Source organism: Ambystoma mexicanum, chromosome 2q (genome assembly GCF_040938575.1).
Source record: "Ambystoma mexicanum isolate Mex_15411 chromosome 2q, UKY_AmexF1_1, whole genome shotgun sequence".
NCBI classification, from domain to species: domain Eukaryota; kingdom Metazoa; phylum Chordata; class Amphibia; order Caudata; family Ambystomatidae; genus Ambystoma; species Ambystoma mexicanum.
In genome coordinates, this window is record NC_090924.1 from 331,094,107 (window position 1) to 331,115,414 (window position 21,308).

Genomic DNA, 21,308 nt, shown 5'->3' on the forward strand with positions numbered 1-21,308 from the left:
TCGCTTAGAGAAGCGTTAATAATACTGCTCCCTAAACCCAACTAACCAGGGCATAGCTGCGGCTCCTATAGGCCCTTGTCAATGCTGAACCAGGACGGCAAGATATTGACGGCGGTCCTGGCCAATAGATTGCAGAGAGTTATTAGTAAATTGATACATCCGGACCAAACAGGTTATGTCCCCAACAGAAATATAACCCACAACCATAGGCGACTCCACCGGGTGATTGAATGGGGGAGCAAGAGCGAGGGTGAAATGGCGGTTGTGTCCCTAGATGCAGTCAAAGCTTTCGACTCAGTCAGGTGGTCGTGGTGGCTGGAGGCCCTGAAGGAATACGGGATGGGGCCAGGCTATGTTAGGTGGGCGAAGTTGCTGTACAGTGAGCCGCTGGCTAGGGTACGTACAGGCACGGTGATATCCGAGAGGTGGCAACTTAGCAGAGGCACCAGACAAGGATGCCCCTGGTCCCCGATGTTATATATTCTGGCCCTGGAGCCCCTGGCAGTGTACCTTCGACAACAATATGACATGATAGGCATTGAGGTAGGGGGAGAGAAACACCTGATATCCCTGTATGCTGACGATTTGCTATTATATTTGAAATATCCGGAGGAAAATCTTCAATATATTCTGGAGGTAATGGAAAGATATGCAGAACTGTCTGGCATAGCGGTGAACCCCTAAAAATCGAGCATGTTCCCATTGGGTAGCTACAGAGGAACCCTTCCGGAGCGGTTGCCAGTGTTGCCGATACCATGGGCGGTTGGTTCCTTCCGCTACCTCGGAATAGATGTGTATCAAACGGTAGAGGAGGAACATTTGCACAATACAGAGGTGGCTGTGGGAAAAATCCGTATAAGCATGAAGTTTTGGGAGAAGTTGCCGCTGGCGATGATGGGACAGGGGGGCGATGCTCAAAATGGTGGTCCTACCCAGGCTCTTACATTTTTTCAGCAATATTCTGTACATGATACCTAATAAGTTTTTTGCCAAGCTGAATAGTATGTGCAGAGACCTCCTATGGCATGGCACTCGGAATAGAGTGGCGCTATGGAAGTTGCAGAATTTCTATGAAAAGGGGGGTATTAAGCTGCCTAATTTTGAGGCCTATTATGTAGCTGGTCAGTTGCAATATGTGGTCAAATGGCTCTCTGATGAGGTAACTCCCGAATTTAGGCTGTTTGGACAGGACTGCACTCCGTTTTACCTGAAGGAAATTATTTGGTTGCCTAGGTCAGAAATGAAAGAGCGCCCGGGAATGATGTTGCTTGGGTGAAAGATGTGGCGTAGAGTATGTCGAATGATGGAGGACCCGTACCCGTGTTCCCCGCAGGTGCCGTTGGTTGCTTTGGCAGGGGAAGACAAACAACTAAGGATGATAATCAGGACCTACTGGGAGTCGGTCGGGCTGGTTACATTGGGGGATGTCTGGCAAGAGGGGGCCATTAAGGATTTTGAAGGACTAGGGGAAGAGGCGGGCTTGCATAGGGGCCAGTACGTCACGTATCTAAGGCTGGTTCAGAATATTCGTAAAATCTGGCCTGAGACTGTATTGGCGGAGGAACCAGACGCCGCTATGGGGACAATATATGACATATCAGAAGGGGGGCATGAGATCTCTAGATTGTATGAGATGGTGATGACCCGGGTTGGGAAGGAATTGACGCATTTGAGGTTGGATTGGGAAACAGATGTGGGAGCACAGATGGAAGATGGGATGTGGGAGCGTGCTAAGGGATACCACAAGAAGGTGTCAAGAAATGCCAGATTACAACAAATACAGTTGTATATAACGCACAGAGCTTACATGACCCCGATGAGAATATAGAAGTTTGTAAATGCGGGACGACAAGCGTGCCCAAAATGCGATAAGGAAGATGCTGATATGACACACATGTTTTGGTCTTGCCCAGTGATTGAGAGTTTCTGGGGAGAAGTGGCGCAAAAACTAGCAGACAAAGGGGTCACGCTCACTATAGATACGGCCTGGGCCTGCCTGTTGGGAGGGTCTCCCAGACCACGGAAACTTAAACATGTTGGGAAATTGAAGGACTTGGCATATGTGCTCGCAAAACGAAGGATTGCCATGAGATGGAAGCAGTGCCATAAGCCACGGGTGGAGGTATGGTGGCGGGATTTGCAGAAATGGGCGGAGACTGAAACAGTGGTATGGCAGGAGGCATGTACCAAGTGTGGGGAAGAAGAAGTGAGTACCTTGCTGGCATGGAGAGTATTAATAGCAGGACTGTTTGGAACAATAACGGATTCTGCAGTCTCAGATGGAGGTGATACCCTGCCACACGCAGCAGATACGGAATGAGAAGGACAAACCAGCTCTTGAGGGGGAGGAATTGGGGGAGCAGTGGTCTTGACTAATTGATGTTCATGTGTTTGTTACAAAAAGCGCTGCCAGTTTGGTTTGTATTGTTTGTTTGTTTTAAAAAATAATACAAACCGTTTAAAAAAAAAAAAAGGTTAACAGTGATAGTATTTGGGTTGCAAAAACTTTTCCTATCACATCAAGCAGGGCAATAGGCCTGTAGTTTTTGGGGTCTGATCTTTCCCCTTTCTTAAAAATTGGCACTATTATTGCGGATTTCCACGATATTGGGATGGATCCCACCTTTATTATTCTGTCGAATAAGGTTTTACATAATTCTGCCCACTCATTCGGGTGCTCCATTAGCATTGCATGTGTTATGCCATCAGGTCCAGGAGCTCTCGATGAGCTATTATTTTTTATTGTTTCCAAGATATCTTCTTTTGAAATTTCAATATCCCAACCAATAGGTATGGACTCCCGTTTTTTGTCTTTTCTCCTTGCTTTTCAAAAAGCTTCAAGTAATGCTCAGTCCGTTGTTGTTCTGAGACCATGTTTATCATCAATGCCCCTTGTGGCGTCCATTCGTTGTTGACTAGTGTCCAGAACTCCCTCAAATATTTACTATCTACTGTTGCCAGCATCTTTTCTGCATCTTGTTGCTGCATATTATATTTGTGACCTCTTATCCACTTCTTATAACGTGATTTTAGTTTCTTTTTCGCTCTCTCTGGCTGCTGTTTGTTTCAGGTCTCCAAGGGCTCTTATTTGTTGTCTCAATTCTCTATTTCTCAGCACTATCGCACGATCATACGCATGACTTTTGAATTCGTTCTTCACTCCTCCGCTAGATTTTTTAGAATACTTCTGTAATAGCGTGTCATAAGCTTTATAGTCATTTATTCTGACATCTGTTTTCAATTGTTTTGTGACCTCCTCTATATTTGTTTTCTTCAGCCTCACTCTTTTTAGACCAGGTTCAATTTCTATTACCTCTGTCCACTTTTTGGAATTTGTTCTTTTCTTTGTTTCTCATACAGCTTTAACTAACTTGTGATCGCTTTCCTTCGTGATTATCACCTCTAAGCTTAACATTTTTTTCGACACTGTTTCACAAACAAAGAAGTAGTCTAAGATGGATTTTTGGGACCCTCTTTCCCAGGTCCCTTTTGGCGGTATGTCTCACTGAAAGCCACGATTCAACATGCTCATTTGTCTCAGTTCCATTTCTTCTAGCAATAATTTGACCCGTTCTTGGGTCTTTTTCGTTTGGGCATTCTTGAATAACTTGTTTCCACTCTGGGTTATCAATTCCATGTTCAGATCACCACCGACGATTAACTCGTCATTTGGGTTCGATATTCTTATTTCATCCATAGTATCACAAATTTTATCCAGGAAAGTTGTTTCTCAGCTTTCTGATGTTGCCAGTATATGTTGAGTATGTGAAGACAGGAATTTGCCTTCCCACTTTCCTCTATATACGAGATAGATGTCAGTTGACTATATGCGTCGATGTTCCAGGCTTTTCTGATTCGCATGCCGCTATTTTTTCTCACTAGGGCCAGTCATCGGACGGCCCTTTTTATTTGTGATTGCCGGCTTAAATGCCATCTCACTCTTCCACACATGGTGGGTCTACCAACCATGTTTCCTGCAAACATATTATGTCCATACTCCAAAGTGTTTGCAATTTATCCGAGAAGAGGTGCGTGTGCCCTCTAGTGTTCCAAGACCCGCACTCAATTCTCTGTATACCCGTATTTTGGAATTAGCTTTGGCTTGAGGATGTCAGGGCTCTTGACATCCAAGATCAGTCTTCGTCCTCGCTTTCTTCTTCTTCCCTGGATTTTTTCACCTTTTTCTGGTCTGTATCTTGGCTACTCCCGGCAAATGTAATCCTTATTTGGTTTTTTTTTGGGCTCTCTTCTTCTGTTTCAGCTCTGTCTACTTACAGCTTCTTGTTTTTTTCAACCACCCTTTTCTCAGAGCTTTCTGCGTTTTTCCTCTTCGCCTCGCCCTTCCCCCCTCTCACATGTTGGTACGTCAGTTTCGTTTCTGACTTTTGGTCTGTTTTCTGTGTCTTTTTTATCAGACCCAGTATCCTCGTTTACATCAAAACCTAAGGTATTCATCTCTCTTCTACTTTCCATGAGAATTTCCTTAATTATCTTTGAGTGGAGGTGGATTCGAACTCTATCTTGCTTTTAGGTGAGGAATATGATGCAGCAGATTCATCACATTGTTTCTATTCAATATTAGGCCATCATTTTTAGAGCTACATCTTTTGAGCATTATACTTGTGCCATTTAACTTTGTTTCTCCCTATTTGACATTAGCGGTCCTCTCTTTTTCCTGTGTCGTTTTATTTTCTCGTTTTCCATTTGAGATTTCTCGATCCTTATTCGGACTTCTTTCGTTCTTGTGGAAATCAAAAATAGAGTTTTTTTGTTTTTGATATTCCTTGGTCACTTCCTTCTCCACCCTCCTTTTTTCTCTTCTTTTTTCAATCATCTCAATGTTTCTATATTTTCCCTTCCCCTCGAGATTTGGATAACCTTCTTCAGCTCCTTCCTTTGGGGTGATTCAAGTAAACAGACTCTTCTAGTTGGTTCACTAGTGTTTTTTTGCCGTTTTATTATCCAAGGGCCGATTATCTTCGGTCTCGGACTCTAGGAGTATTATCTTTCTGGACTCCTGTCTCTGTTCACTGGGAACACTTTGGTCCGATTCACTGTCCTCGTCATTTTCGGAAGTTGAGAAGTCAAGTAATTCCTCAGCCGCAATTTCTTCCTCATCGTTTACTCCATTGCCATCCTTGCCCTCTCCGGTCAGCTTTATCTGCTTTGTGTTTTTAGTATCCTTGTCATCTTCTTTCATTACATATTGGTCAACGGATTTCTCTGTGCAGATTGTTACGTTCAGCGCTTTTCAGGAACCCCTCATCATTTTATTTTATTTTGTGTCATATTTTTGGTTTTTTTCTTGCACTTTCCATTCTTTTGTCCTTCCTTTACTTTTGGGATTTGTTCTCTCATCTTTCCTTTTTCAAAGATTCCATATATTTTACTCGTCGTCTTCTTTTCCGGGTCATTCCCCTTTGTTTCTAGGTTGGGGTCTAGTTCCGAGCCCTCAGCATTTTTCGAGGTTGTTGCAACTTTGTCCTTGTCCACAGCACCTATTTTCTGTGTTCCATTGCTGAGGGCCTCTTCCGCCCCCTCTATATGGTTGTCACTAGGTTTGTCTTCTTCTTCCTAGGCTCCCACTTTTGATGCTACTAGGTTTGAGCCTTCCACAATCTTTTTTGGCTCCTCTAGGGGTTATCACTATTTGCCCCTTTTGGTTTATTTGTTTCACAGGATCTTTTGTTAGATCCACCACCTCATTAATAATTATTTCTGTCGCTTGCTGGCTGTTTTGAGGAAAGGTCCTCTGTCCTGACTCCCTTTTCCTTGCACCTTCTGTTACACTCTTTGTTGCTCCGTCCGTTCGGTCCATCAAGACTTTAGCTTGCTCACTTTTCTCTTCTTTTTCGTTGCGGCTTTTCAATACTGAATCTTCGTTTTTTGTAGCCTCTTCCCTGTTATGGGCTTGTTTCAGTAAAGCGATTGCTTCTCTCGCAAGCTCCGCAAATAGTTTCTTTTCCTCTGCATTATTTCTTAGCTGCTACATTATCGTTTTATTTACCTCCTCATTTTTGTGCTTCTCATTTTCCCCTTCCTACTCCCACACTCTCATGTCTATCTCCATCTTGGTCATTTTGGATATCATGAGAGCCAGCATTGTATTTTGGTCCTTATAAATCTCGTGAAATTGCTCATATAACTTCACTAGTGGGGCCATAGAAATTCCCATGATGGACATTATTTGCGGGGATAAGTCTTTTGCGATTTTTTCCGGCCATTTTCAGAGCTGTATTCTCCTCAGTTTCTCTTTCTCCTGCTCCTACGGGCTTAAGAGATCTCTTTTTCTGTATTTGTCTCAATCTCCGGACTTTCGGAAATTCTCTTTGAACAAGGGAGGAGTCTGTTGTAGTATCTTCCGTGGAGTCTGTGGAGGCAGAACTATCAGAAGAATTCCTCCCCTAGCCTATTTCTACTTCCACATCTCAGAGGAACCCCCATTTCTTTGTGCGAGGCTCTTTCTTGCAAGCACACCACTGCATTTTGAGGGCCTGACCCCACTCTCCTTCTTTTTTGTGGTTTTTCCCTTTCGGAGAAGCTTTTTCTCGCCACTCTTAACTCCTCTTCCTGTGTATTTTCAGTTATTCTGAAATTCATTTTTTTTAGTCCTTGTTTACCCCACTTTTGACTTGTATTTGACACCAGCATTATTTCTCCCATTTTTTTTGAGAGTTTAGTTTCCCACTCATTACAGCAAGGTCTTTTCTAAGTTGATCCGCCCCCGCTAAAGAATCTCTTCTTTTTCCAGGCACTGCCAGCTCTTCCCTGTTGATTGGAATGGTAATTTGCCATTCCCTCTCTTTTTCACTGGCTACTGATCGTTCCATTTCCAAGTCAGATGGGGTGAAAATGTTGTCTCCTCTTTCATCCCTTGTAACGTAATTTACTTCATTTTTTCCATTTCTGTCTTTTTGCCCATTGCTTCTTTTATTTTTTCCTTCTGCAAGTTGTTGTATTATACTTTGTTGTTAGTGCTTTCCGCCCACACACCCAAAGCAACTTGCTCCATGGACGTCTCGCCTCTTGGAGTCCGCATCCAAGCCCTCCTCCTCCCCGCCCTCTCCAGCCTCCGCACTGCCCCAGCTGGGAAGCTGCTCAGGCAGGGAGGAGACACAGCCGGGTGCTCCGAGCAGGCCGCCCCCTCCAGCCCCTGCACCACCCCAGCCGGGAAGCCGCTCAAGCGGGGAGGAGACACAGCCGGGAGCTCCGAGCAAGTTCTCACTGAACGAAAAGAATCTCAGCGAAGGGGGGCCAGACCGCAAGGTAAGAGGGCCCTTTCTCAGGCAGCCGTCAGTCAGCTCGCTTCCTCCAGCTGATAGTTGTTCCCCTTCCTCCTGCTGCATGGGCGGCTGCCTCGGTGGAGTACACAGCAATACTTCGCTCTGCCGTAACTTCAGCTGCGTGGCACCCCCGGGCTCATCTCCATCACACCCCCTGCTCCTAATTTCTTCTGTGATTTCGTTCCCTTGATCCTCCGTGCTGCATAAGCAGTGGTGGGCCAGGTCTCCCCCCTCCTCACCCCTCTTCCCCCCCGTCTTCCCCCTCATGCAATTATTGTCCTCAGTCTCAGCCAACTTGGCTCTCGCATCACTCGCTCGAGCTGTGTGGACTGACATTCTTCTTTTTTGCTTGTGCCTTTCACCTTCACCATTTGCTGCATGGAGAATCAGTTTGGGGAGCGGCGGTTGGGGGAGCGGCTCACTTCCTTGATTTATTCCGCATGGGTCCGTACTGCAGGGTATGTTACCTTCTTCCATCACGGAATTCCAACGCCGAATCCTGGATCGGGTCCCTGCTGCCATTTCACACACTTTCAGGACTTCAGCCGAGTTTGCAGCTCTCAGCTCCATAGGGCGAAAGGTGTTTCAGGCGACTGCTATGTTGGCAGCCAACCAGCCACAACCACCACGAACACCAGGAACACTCCCTCACATTCCGCGATGCTTCGCGTCTGAAAAGGGATTTTGTAATTGTGGTAAGGGTATTCCGCCCAATTCAATAGACAGAAAGAAAACACTCCACAGCTCCAGTAAACAGCTTGGGGCTCCACACCAGGAACATTCCCTCACACTCTGCCCTTCCTCCGACCCACTCGACACTATCGAAGACATCGAAGTCGAGTTCATCGACATTGAAGTTGAGGCCCTCGACATCCTTTTCGGAACCGTTGAAGGTTTACCAACCGCAAGATAAGAGAGACATTTTTAAGTCTATGGCCTCTATTTATGAGGAGGAGGTGGAGGAGGAAAGCTCTTATTAAGGGTTTGGCCTGGAGTACAGCACTCCTGGTGTTCCAGATGAGTTAATATCCCAGGAATCAAGAATGAAGAATCTTGTGGACACCTTAAAGGATGTCAGTGGTCTGGATACCTCTGCAGAAGTTGATTTTGGCACTCCTGAAGGCATAGGACACGCTGATGCTTCTTATAGATCAGTGATGGCAAAGGTAATTGAATACCTGGGCTGGGGCAGGTCATCTGTTGAGTATGAACAGGATGAATTGATTGATTGATTGATTGTTTATTTATTATGTGCTTATACACAAGTGTTTCAAAATGCAAATATTTTACTGATATTTGGGATAAGGGCCCAGCTAAGAATAGGGTCTTGGAGAATTGGAAAATACTGTATACCACTCCTGCAGTCCACAAGGGCTTCAGAAGATATAGAGTTTCTTTCGAAACATCCAAGCCCACAAAACCTTTTTGTTAAAGCAGCCACTTCTGCTTCTAGCGAAGCAACCTATCCCATGGTTCCTTCGGACAGGAAGGATAAAAGGCTCGATGCTATGGCCAAAAAAGTTTTTTCTGGTGGGAGTATGACGCTGAAAGCAGCCAATGCAACCTGTGCACAAGCAAATTTCACCTACACTCTGTGGGAGGTGATCGCCATGGCATCTGAGAACATTCCAGAGGGTGAAGAAAGGGATGGTTTTATGAGCATTAATCAGGACAGAAAAGATGCTATGGTCAATCCTTACAGTCAGGTCTGGACACTGTGGACTGTATTAGCCGCTCTATGGCTGCTGGTATAATGCTAAAACGATTTGCCTGGCTACGTAAATCAGGGTTTGCTTCTGACGTGCAATCCAGACTTGTGTATATGCCGTTTGAAGGTTCTTATTTGTTTGGCACAAAAGCAGACGAATCGAGAGTCGATCAACTCCGTCTTCGAAGCAGGGATGGAGAAACCGATTTTGTTACAATTCCCCTGTCGGGAGAACAAAGGGTCAGTTCACACAAAGGGGACAGAGAAGGCAACCACGAGACGGCCGAGGTCATACGGGCAGAGGAGCTGCCACAGCATCTGCTTCCTTGCCTTCCGCAGTGACCCGTGTCCCAAAACCACTTTTAAGACTTAAAACATTTGTCTATGCTGGTAGGCAGGTTAACCCAAGCATCTGAAGGAATGGCGAAGCATTACAACAGATGCTTGGACTCTGCAAACTATTTCTCATGGCTACTGCTCCCCTTCCTGGATAAAACACCAAACTCTCCCCTAAGAGGCCAGTCCTTTAAAGTACCAGATCCGCTCCTCCTACAGGAAGTTCAGATACTGTTGGAAAAGAGTGCAATCGAATAGGTACCCGTTGCGGAAAGAAATCAAGGCTGGTACTCTCCTTATTTTCTGATCCCGAAAAAGGATGGATGGTAGTGTCCCACCTTGGACCTGAGATGCTTGAACAAGTTCCTCAGGAAGGAAAAGTTCAAGATGGTCACTCTGTTGGAGATCCGCCAGACCCTTCAGCTCCAGGATTGGATAGTGTCAGTGGATCTTCAGGATACTTGTTTTCATGTGCTGATTCATCTCAAGCACAGAAAATACCTGAGATTTGCTGTTGGTAGTTCTCACTATCAGTTCCCAGTACTGCTTTTTGGGCTAACCTCCGCCCGGAGGGTCTTCACCAACCTTATGGCGGTGGTGGAAGCGAATCTACAGGGGGGATTCACATCTACCCCAACCTGGATGATTGGCTGATCAGAGCCCGATCAGCCGAGCAGGCTCTGGAACATCTGGACAGCACCTACCGCTCTCTCCACAGGCTGGGCTTCTCCTTCAACTTCAACAAGTCCCACATGACACCTTCCCAAAAGCCGCAATGCATCAGAGCAGTCCTGGACTCTTCCTCAGGGAAAGCTTCACCACCCAAGGTAAGGGCAATCCACATATCGCAGATGGTAAATTTCAGACCGCCCAGAACCTTCCAGCCTTCGATTTCCTGAGGTTGCTCAGTCTCATGGCATCCTGTATTTTTCTGGTGCCAGAGACACGTCTGAGAATTAGGTCTCTTCAGTGGGCTCTCAGGACTCAGTGGTCACAGTTCTCCGGCAATGACGGATCTAGTACGGCTCCTGAGCAGGGTCACGCAGGAACTCATGTGGTGGGCCGTCAAGGAGAATGTGTTAAATGGGGAACCCTTTTGGCAGCCATGGCCAGAGATTACAGTAGTTACAGACGCCTCCTTCTCACGCTGGGGTGGGGTCACACCAACGGTTTGATGATCAGCAGACGCTGGTCTCTGTCGGAGTCCAAACTGCTTATCAACCTTTTAGAGCTGAGGGCGATCAGACTAGCGCTGATGACCTTTCTGCCCTCTGTACAGGGAAAGGGTGTCCTGATAATGACGGACAACAAAGTGGCCATGCATTACCTCAGCATGAGAGGCGGTGTAAGGTCACTACCACTGCGCAGAGAGGCGATGCAGCTCTGGTTTTGGGCACTGCAATAAGGAATCTCTCTGTCAGCAGTTCATCTGGCTGAAGAGGAAAAAACGGCGGCAGATGCTCTGAGCAGGCACAGCACTGTCTCCCACGAGTAGGAGCTAGCTCAGGCAGTCCTTCAAGAGAACTTCACCCTTCAGGGAACCCCTCAAGTGGATCTGTTTGTATCCAGTTTCAACAGGAAGTGCGACCTGCTCTTCTCCAGGAAATTTCCTCAGAGAGGAGCTCTAGGGGACACGTTCGTAGTGGACTGGGAATTTCCACTGCTGTATGCATTTACTCCGATCCCCGTCATTCCTCATGTTCTCAGGAAGTTGAGGACATTTCAGAAATCCATGATCCTGATTGCCCCAGACTGGGCCAGGAGGACGTGGTACCCGGAACCTCTGGAAATGTCCATCTGCCCTCCTATTCGTCTTTCCCAAAGGGAGGATCCCTTTCGCAAGAGGGAGGTTGCATTCCTCATCCAGCGATCAGGACTCTCATCCTCCAGGCATGGTTTCTAAGATGTTGAGGTACAAAAATTGGGACCTTCCGAAAGACATCATGGAAGTGTTGCTTTCGGCCAGAAGGCCAGCAACAAAATCTCTAGACCGCTGCGGCTGGAAAACAAATTGCAGCTCGGGCAGAGATAAAGGAATTTACCCTTTTTTTGTGACACACTATCGGTTTTGTCTTTTCTACTGCACCTAACCCATCAGGGGCTACAGTTTGCTACGGCCAAGGGCTACCTGGCTGTGCTGTCCATTTTCAAGCGCTCTCCAGAACAAGGTTCCTACTTCATGGTTCCAATTGTCATCCAGTTTTTAAAAGGATTGATCAATATCTTCCTGCCTGTTTCCTTCATTGTTCCGGTCTGGGATCTCAACCTGGTTTTAATCTTCCTGATGGGTTCTCCTTTTGAGCCATTACATTCTTGTCCACTTTGGATGTTGTCTTTGAAAACAGTATTCTTGACAGCCATCACCTCTGATCGCAGAGTGAGCAAGCTTCAGGCCTTATCTTCTAAACAACCATTCACAGTCTTCCATAAAGACAAGGTAGTTTTGAGGGTTCGCCCTTCTTTTCTACCAAAAAGAGTGTCTGAATTTCATTTGACGCATTTTTTTACTGGCTGTCTACCCTCATCCTCCAAATCCATCTAAGGAGGAGGAGATGTTACACAGAGAGCCTTCAGCTTTTATATTAACAGGGTTTCTAAGATAAGACTGGACAACCAGCTTTTTGTTGGTTAAACGGGCCACAGAATGGGACAAGTGGTTACTAAAAAACATCTCAGTGGATTACACTGTGTATATCTGAATGTTACAACTTGGCGGGAAAAGAGATTCCTGAAGGTCTAAGGGCCCACTTCACTGTAGATGTAGCTACTTCTTCAGCCCTCCAGAGCGACAGGACATCTGCACTGCTGCCAACTGGTCTTCTGTGCATACATTTGCAAAGCATTAATGTTTAGATTTCCTTTCGGCCAGTAATCCAGATTTGAAAAAGCAGTTTTACACAGCGTAAATCAAAATTTAACTCTTCTTTCCCACCTCCCACCTCCTGCAAAGCATCGCTATGGGAAAATATCAAAGATGATGAATATGTGGACGGACACAATCTATTCAAAGAACAAATTACTTACCCCTGGTAATGTTCTTTCGACTGGATGTTCCTCCCATGTATTCCTCATCGCCCCTCCCATCCATCCGTCTGTCAAGAAGGAGTTTCTGTGATTTACACCTTCCTCTCTGTTAACGCTCAAGTATTTCTCATCTTCGAGACTGCTGTGCTGGTGCACAAACACAAACTCAAGCAACGGGCACATTGCGTGCCTTATATACCAGCAACGGAAGCCCTTGAAGGACACAAGGTGATGACAACGGCGCACAGCGCCCTCTGCTGAAAAAAGTTTCTGAGCTGCAAGCAGGACATTGGAGTATATCAAAGATGAGGAATACGTGGGATGAACATCCAGTTGAAAGAACATTACCAGGGGTAAGTAATTTGTTCTTCCCAGCTCTTCACTTTGGGTCTGGACATCTACATCAGAGTATCCTTGGGAGCATCCTTGGGATTTGTGCATCTGAGCTATAGATATATTAATAGCTTCCCTTTCTTTTGTGTCTGCTGACCTTTTGCTTTGATCTGTTTACCTGGGACCATATGACTGCTTGCCAGGTACATTTTGTGATAGGATCATTGTGGCACCAACAGAAAAGGAAGAATGGGGAATCTCAATGGCAAGGGTGAACCACCCATCCTGTGATTTGACCTTTAAGAGCCAATTAATGGGGGATTCCCTGGGAAGCTGTCATCCAGGTAGCCAGGACATGGCCATCACTTTTGGATCCAGTTCCTGGAGGTGGACCAGTTCAGGAGGATCACCTGAGTGATGGGTCTTAGGAGAGTGGGACACCGGATGGTGAGATGCATGATCCCCTTCCTTATAACACCTTTACACCATCCTACCCGGTAGGATATTTAGGAACTCTACCCCCCTCCCTTTTCCAACACAAACACTTTCTCACTGACAGCCCGCTCTAAGGGAAAACAGAATAACACCTGAGCCGTGTACCTGACGTGTCCCAATATAATGGTCAGGCAATTACGGATCATCACACACACCTGACTTCCATTACACTTCCCCGCACGAATAAAAGGCGGAGCACGAGGGCACCCTCTGAGCGAAGCAAAGCACACGAGGAAATAGCAGTTCCAAGATGGCAATTTAACAAGAGGAGATAGATGGCAAAACAGAAGGGGGTTGCAAGGAGGAAAGTTCCCTTGACCTTTTCGAAAAGGAATAGTTACTTTCACAAGACCTCGAGAGAAAGCGTAAGACCAGGAAACCAGGCTGAAGAATACTGCATTGTTTGTCGGAGGTACCCAGGGCCCTCCCACGTCAGTAATCAAGGCGGGGAGAATCTCCAGCCACCGTGGAAGTGTCCTTAGCTCCAAGAACAAAGCCACTTCAGTGAAAGCAACAAAGCCAGTGAGTCGGGAGACTGATACAAGAACGGTCTATGTTGAAGCCAAGATTGCAAGCAGCAACACTGTATGGTGAGTGCTGAAACGAACATTGTTAAAATGTGTGTGATAAGAGACACGAATGAAGTTAAACTGCTGATGAGTGATTGAACTTTAAAGCAAACTACAATACCTTTGACAGAGTGGTCCGGCACCGTGTTGGTGCTTAATCGAAGGTCTCTGTGAGGTAGCCAGATAAGAAGTGAGAAAAGTAGATAAAGGTGGTCCGAGCCGGGCAGAAGGAGATCAATTGAGAGATGATGAATAAATGTGAATCGAAGTGGTCCTGCAACGGGTCAAGTCAAATCCAGCGCACAGTCGAAAGTCTTCAATTTCGATGAAGTAGATACAGGTTTGGAAAAATACATGGATTTGGTCCGATCCCGACAGAGGGAGATCAAGTGAAAGCTTTGTGTTAAAGTGGGTCTGATTCCGGCAGAGGAGGGCCTGGGGTGAGTCAAGAATCACCCAAGAAGTTGTACATGATAATCCTGAGGAGAAAGGAACTTTTGAATGTTTGTTTGTCACATCATGCCCTCTGATGTAAGAGATGTCATAGAGACTTTGACATAGAAGGCCTGATACTGAGATCTGAACTGCATCCTCGTGCTAGGGAAGCCAGAGACTGGGCTAAGTTTGAGTGTGCCACCTTGTCCCATGCTGAAAACGTGGGAAGGGAGGCCAACGGCTTCAACATATTGACATATAATTTCTTGAACACTTATCTTTTTGCATTACATTGTTTCCCACACTATTTGTATTTAGAAGTAAGGATTGGCAATAGGTCTATTAGTATAGGCCCTTTTATTTTGACAGGCTCACTAGGACTGCGTTATTATTTGATGGTCGTAGCTTGCTCCCATCTTTAGATTTAGGTTAGATAGGCGTTTTTCAAACCCGATTGAAGTTCAATAAACACCCTTGAACTGTGGTCACTTGTTTCTGTCTTACTGTTTGATACCATGCCTTCCTTACGCAAGGAAAAACAAGAGCATGTGCATCTTAAAGAAGGGTGTCAAAGAAGGAAGCTGACACAAAGATGGCATGGTTTTGGTTATAGACTTTTATTAGCGTATAGAGAAGGTCCGCATTATCCCTATCTTCTAATAGGGGTTTCCTTGCATCAAAACGAATACTAATGGGTCCGTCAGAATGTCCATCAAATTAATCCCCACCATCATGTGTCACAACCTACTTCTATCCCTCACACTACAACTAAAGAATAAACTAACAGACACTCCCTTCTTCAGGAGAATGGCTGCCTTCTCCTGCTTCTCAGATAGTGTCCAAAAGAATGTTCTCTTCCAACAAAAATGCCAAGGGGAACAACTCCCTTCCCCTGGCTTGTGATTTCAACCAGCCGTTATATAATTTCACGTCCAGGAGAATGGCTCCCTTCTCCTGATGAAGATCTATACAGTTTCCAATAAAACCAGGGAGAATACAACTCCTGGTTCGGCACCAGGAGAATGACTCCCTTCTCCTGGTATTGTTTGGTACAGTTCACAACAAGATAAGGGGGAATGACTCCCTTCCCTGCCGTCTTTATTACAACTCCTAATTCCGTATCAGGAGAATTATTCCCTTCTCCTGGTATTGCTTAGCACAGTTCCCAACAGGGTCAGGGAGAATGATTCCCTTCCCATGGTGTCTTTATCACAACTCCTAGTTTAGTACCAGGAGAATGACTCCCTTCTCGTGGTATTGCTTGGCACAGTTCTTTCTCACTGCTTTCAGCTTGATGTACACTTTGCGACTCTGGTTTGTTGTTAGCAAAGTCTCACAACTTGTTGGGGTCACAGACCCTTTTCTCGTGGTCAGTGGTTCTCTCTTTCCCACTGCGATGAGGAAGATTTTCTCTAATGCTCTGTCACTCGCAGTCGCGGCCATCGCCGCGACTGGCGATTTCTTCCGCGTTGGAGTTTGAGAGGACGCAGAGGAGGATTACTTTAGTCCTTTTTCTGTGTTCGCTCCTCAGCTCCGAATGCGGGACGCAACGCTGCCGGGAGTATTTAAATCCCCGCCTCCCGGCAGGTCGTTGCGTTGCAACCCCCCCTCTGTTGTTTACTTTTCGACTCTGGGTCCTTCGCTCTTCCTCTGCACCTCGCTTTGGAATTTCTCAGGGGTTACTCCCCTTGGATACTTTTCTCCGGGTGTTCCGCTTTCTCAGAACACCGTACTTTGTTTCCCATTTCTCTCCGCCGCCTTCCCTAGGCGGTGTTAGCTGTGCCTTTTTCTCCGGCGGTCTCTCTCTCTCTCTCTCTCTCTCTCTCTCTCTCTCTCTCTCTCTCTCTCTCTCTCTCTATCTCTCTCTCTCTCTCTCCTGTTCTCTCACCTTGCTCTCTTTGGTCCAGTCAGCGTGGGGTTTCCTTCCGTGCTTCTCTGCAGTGCTTTCCTGGAACATTTTCGACCTCCACTGCAGCCTCCTCAGCTGCTGCCTTCTCCGCCTGCGCTTCAGGCCTACTGCTATTATTGGACTTGGACATTAGTGGCCACCCTTCAGTTGTTTGGAGATCCTTCGCTTCCTTCTTTTTCATCTGGGAACAACTGGCCTTCGCAGACAAGTCTTGGCACCTCTTATCAGGGTTTTTTCCCCTTTGCGGGTTTTTCCCTGCATTTTCTGGCTTGGTTCCGGAAAAGAGGTCACTGTGCCGCTGTTCTCACCCAGCGGCCACAGTGGCTTCTCTCCGTGACAAGCCCACGCACCAGAAAAAGGAGAGAGACTACCTGGCACGTCGAGGACTGCAAGAAACCATTGACTCGGAAAGCTCAGGTGAGGAGAACGTGGGTACAGGGGAAACTCAGCCAAGGGTACTTGTCAAGTCACATGCTCTCAATATCTGTTTTCGGGTCCCAAACCCTTCTCTGGTGGTCAGTGGTTTTATCTTTCCCACTTTGACAAGGAAGATTTCCTCTTATGTTTTCAGCATCTTCTTTTGGGTTCAAGACGCTTCTCTGGTGGTCAGTGTTTTTTCTTTCCCACTGTGACGAGGAAGATTTCCTCTAATGCTCTTAATATCTGCTTTCGTGCCCCAGACCCTTCTCTGGTGGTCAGTGGTTTTCTCTTTTCCACTGTAACAAGGAAGATTTTCTCTTATGCTCTCAGTATCTACTTGCAGGTCCCAGACCCTTCTCTGGTGGTCAGTGGTTTTCTCTTTTCCACTGTGACAAGGACAATTTCCTCTAACACTCTTGATATCTGCTTTCGGGTCAAGGCCCTTCTCTTTTGGTCAGCAGTTTTCTCTTTCCCACTGTGGCGAGGACGATTTCCTCTAACGCTCTTGATATCTGCATGCGAGTCACAGACCCTTCTCTTTTGGTCAGCAGTTTTCCCTTTCCCACTATGGCGAGGAAGATTTCCACTAATGCTCTCGATATCTGTTTTCGGTACCCAGACTGTTCTCTGGTGGTCAGTGGTTTTCTCTTTCCCGCTGTGACGAAGATGATTTCCTCTAATGCTCTGTATCTGCCTTCGGGTCCCAGACCCTTCTCTGGTTATACCAAGCAGCTGGCTTCCCAGTACTGAGAAGAGAGAGAGAGCTTTGTGAACCAGCCTGCCTTCTACCCTTGCGTCCCCTTGGGGTCTCCTGTTCCTCCCGTTACCTTGTGTGGGATCGTGGTACGCCACAGGGACTTCCTGGCACTGCAGGTCTTCTCTTCAGCTCTGCTGGTTCACTGCTGCTGCTCCCTCTGCTACGCAGTACGTCCCTCATTTGTTCTGCAGCTCCACTCACTTTCTTGGTCTCCTGCCTGGTTTTGCTATTGCAGAACCTGTGGAGGACTCCCACGGCACTTCACCGGCATCCTCTTCCCTCCAGTCATTCAGCAGCACCTGGATCACTCGTGCTGGTATGCCACCACACCTGCTGCCAGACCCGGTGGGGTTTGACACAGCTGGGCTGGACACATTTGATAGTCCTTTGCTCCTTTTTGTACATTGTATCCAGTTCCTCTCATGTGGACTGTAAAAGTCCTTTGTCTCTGTTAACAACAATCCTCATGCCTCCTCAGCGTCAACTCGTACCAGTACTAGCACAGTCAATTACCTTTATGTCTCCTGTGCTCTTCTTCAACCTAGTACTTTTGGCTTTATCTCCTGTTACAAGAATACATAGGTTTGCGTTCAAGGTAGTTGTTTTGAACATTGGGGAGGGCTAGGGAATGTCAGGGAGTGACAACATTCAATGGGCTATACCCCAGGTGATCGTTCTTGTCCCCAGACAGTGAGTCCCTCCCCATGAGGTCTTCCCGCATTAAAACACCCCTAGGGGGACTATTGGATAGGGTGAATTGTCGCACAATTCACAGCCAGGTTAGAAAGCTCACCCACACACACAGTCAGTGGGAGAGCGATAGAGGCCAATTCTATGCAAATGTGTCAGAAAGAGTATTGGTTTATGAAGCAGACTCAACAACACCTGACCAAGGACTAATTCCAATGGATGAACATACAGGCCACAGACCTCACAGTACTGTGCTACTGTGAAAAGATGCCAGCCCAAATGCCGGGTACCCACACTCTGTACAGCGCTATGCTGATTTTGAGCTAGGTATGTGCTTTAAAATATAAAATTAAATTAAAATGAAATATCATTCCTGATTGACCCTAACATGGTGTACGCATGATCTTAACTGGTAGAAATCCTTCTCACCTTGAGTTCAGGAGGAGGAGGGGTTACCAACAAGGGGAGAAAGTTGACATGCTGGTTCAATGCCAATTAGGGCCAGAGAAACCCAAGAAGAGACAGATCAGCTAGCCAGAGTCCTTATTATCCCAATCACCACATAACTCCATTAATTCTGTGGGGGAGAAGATGGCATTCATGAGAGCTAGTGTTAAACAGAGAAAGAGGAGTTGGAATGAGGTTGAAGGAGATGGAGAGAGCAAGGAAAAGTGAGAAGGAGAGATTGGTGTAGGCGAAGCATGATTAAGTGCAAGAAGTTGAGACAGAACATGAGTGAAGCAGCATGTTGTAGTGGAGCAAGATAAGGGGGAGGAGGTGGAGGTCAACAGTTGAAGTATAAATACCAAGAGGATCACCTCAGGGCAGAGCCAGGGTCGATGAGGCAGCCTACTTCAGTGGATCCCAGGGATCCCATGCCCAGGGGGAAAATCTAGGCGAAGGCATAGGACCTATTGAGCTCTAAAAGCTGCCGAAGTGAGTCAGGTACGTTATATATCCTCTCAAGGTTGCTGAAAGAGTCAGGGACATTAGACTCCAAATACTGGAAGTGTGTATGCTTCTACTGGGTGCCACTTTCCAGGACTATGAACAACAGATGACTGGGATGGTTCAGGCTAGGGTGGAAGTGAGCAAGTCATCAGCACTAATGTGCGACCTAGCATTAGTACCAAAGTAGTGTACAATACCCATGCGACCTTTGAATGTCTCAAGATCTCGCCCTTGGAATGGATGTCCATTATCAGGGCAGAGGGCCTGCAGTACAGGGTGACAAAATTCTACCCATATCAATCAAGTTTGGAAGGGAATACCTGCATGAGGTGTCCCAGGTAGAACAGCCAAGCCTGGGAGACCCCTAGGGTAGGCGGGGGATTTACACTCTTGCTCATTCCACATCCCTCAGTAAACGAGGAGTTTAATGACCACAAGAGGCCATTTACAGTCGCCAGGGGAATTGCAGCCAAGAGGCAGACACTAAACCACTATGAGGGTCTTAGGGTGAACTGTGCAGGGACACCTTAACTTCCTAAGAATGTGAGTGTCTCTGTTGGACCCTATCCCCAGGGGGGGGCATTGGGATCCCTGCTTCTAGAACAGGCCTTAGACGTTTGGACACATGACCATTGGTCCATCTAAAGCAGCAGATATACTGTATTGTTTGGCCGATCCTAAAACTGTTGGTGATCTTAGACCATAACATTTTCTGTTATTCTTCCTTTCCTGGTAGGTAATGCTCCACGTCCTGTAAACAGTTAACCTGATAGTGCATGTCTCTGTGTATTCCTTTGGACCAAGTCCAAAACAGGCCCCATCCATACTAAGATGTGTGTATTCTTGCTCACCATGTGCACACCCTCAATAAAAGGCCCAAATTAGGGCTTGTGTCTTTGAACCCCAAAATTAGACATCAACCTGCTATCAATATGCTTGCCAATCACAAAATTATACTATTACCCTAGACAAATGTGAAACCACTCCCTTCACGTCTACAGACCCCAAGACCGTCTATACAGATCCAGTCCTTATATGTGTCGATCCTTGTTCTATTTCTTCCCACATGCTAGGTGTTTGCTTAGTGGAAAGGCCACAGAAAACCCTACCAGGCCTATTATGTTGCAACCCAGAGATAAATGTGCGTGAGGACCCCAAAATCATTGTTTACCAAGCAGAGTTCTTGTGACTGGTTGCATTTTGCATGTCTCCTTTACTTACTTGCAGCAAGAACTTCCTTTTCCACCATGTGGCCCCGCCCTTCACGGCCAACAGATAGCCAGTCGTTTGCCAGGAAGAAATATCGCTTGCCACTGTGCAGGTCCTTCACGATGACATGCTGCAGGTACCAAGATGGGCTCAGTCCTAGAAGAGCAAGAGAGAGTTTGCAATACATGAAGCACACAGCTTTTTTCAGCAGGAATATGTCTGGCCCAGGAGTGGGCTGTGTAGGTAACGAAGAGCTCTGGAAAATCTGTTGCAATCTAACCTTGAAGAATCTACAGCCAGAAGTTAATTGTTTCTACTGTCATCCTTTTAGTTATACCATTAAAGGTGACTGCAGGCTTTGAAACGGCTGTGAGCAATTTAGCTCCTTATTGTAGCCTGTAAGAGCATTGTTGCTGTAACACCAACACCAACCAAGAGCTACTTTAGACTCTTGGTGCTATACAAGCATATCTATGAAACATTAATTGCGTGTTTCGCAGTGTACATAAATTGCATTAGCACCCTGATGGAGGGAGCCCGCCATTAAGGTGGCTTGGCTTGCAGGCTGAAACCGGCGATCTCAGCCCACGTTCCCTACTGCCATCTTCCCCACACCCTCCACCCCCCCTTTTTAAACCTTTCCCAATTCCCTCCCACCCCCACCAACTTAATTGCGGCTGCAGCAGGTGCCACAGCAGCAGCCACTCCTTCCTCTTGGCTCCCGGGAGCCGCCATGGAAAGTGAAGAGGGACTCCGTACGGAGCCCTGCTTCCCTTTCCATGGTGGCCATCTTGGAATAGTATTTTCTTGCCAGCATTGTGACAACCGCATCAGGGGTAACATCATAGCTCACCCATACTCGGGGGCGTGGGGAAACATTTATCTCAAACACTCTTGTACATGTGATTCTACAAATGTCATATATGCACTTAAGTGTCCTTGTGGATTATTTTATGTGGGTATGACCACAAGGAAAGTTAAAACACGGTGGACAGAGCATAAATCCAATATACGCTGTAAAAACCTTAAATCTCCTCTGGAAGCACATTTCACTGAGGCCTGGCACTCCATAGCTCAGTTAAGATGTACCATTTTGGAACAAGTAACCCCATCCACCAAATGGGGTGACCTAACAAGAAAATTATTGCGAAAAGAAATTGTACGGGTGGAGCTTATGGACTCAATGACA

General features: G+C 46.5%; 1 protein-coding gene across 1 annotated transcript in view; it reads right to left on the reverse strand.

Annotated features, from left to right (window-relative positions):
- Nucleotides 1-21,308, reverse strand: part of PKD1 (polycystin 1, transient receptor potential channel interacting) — a 1,742,473-nt gene that overhangs the window by 548,927 nt on the left and 1,172,238 nt on the right. Inside the window, exon 28 of the mRNA XM_069647332.1 lies at nucleotides 20,132-20,275. Within this exon, the coding sequence (XP_069503433.1) occupies nucleotides 20,132-20,275 (144 nt within the window). The remainder of the gene's footprint in view (nucleotides 1-20,131; nucleotides 20,276-21,308) is intronic.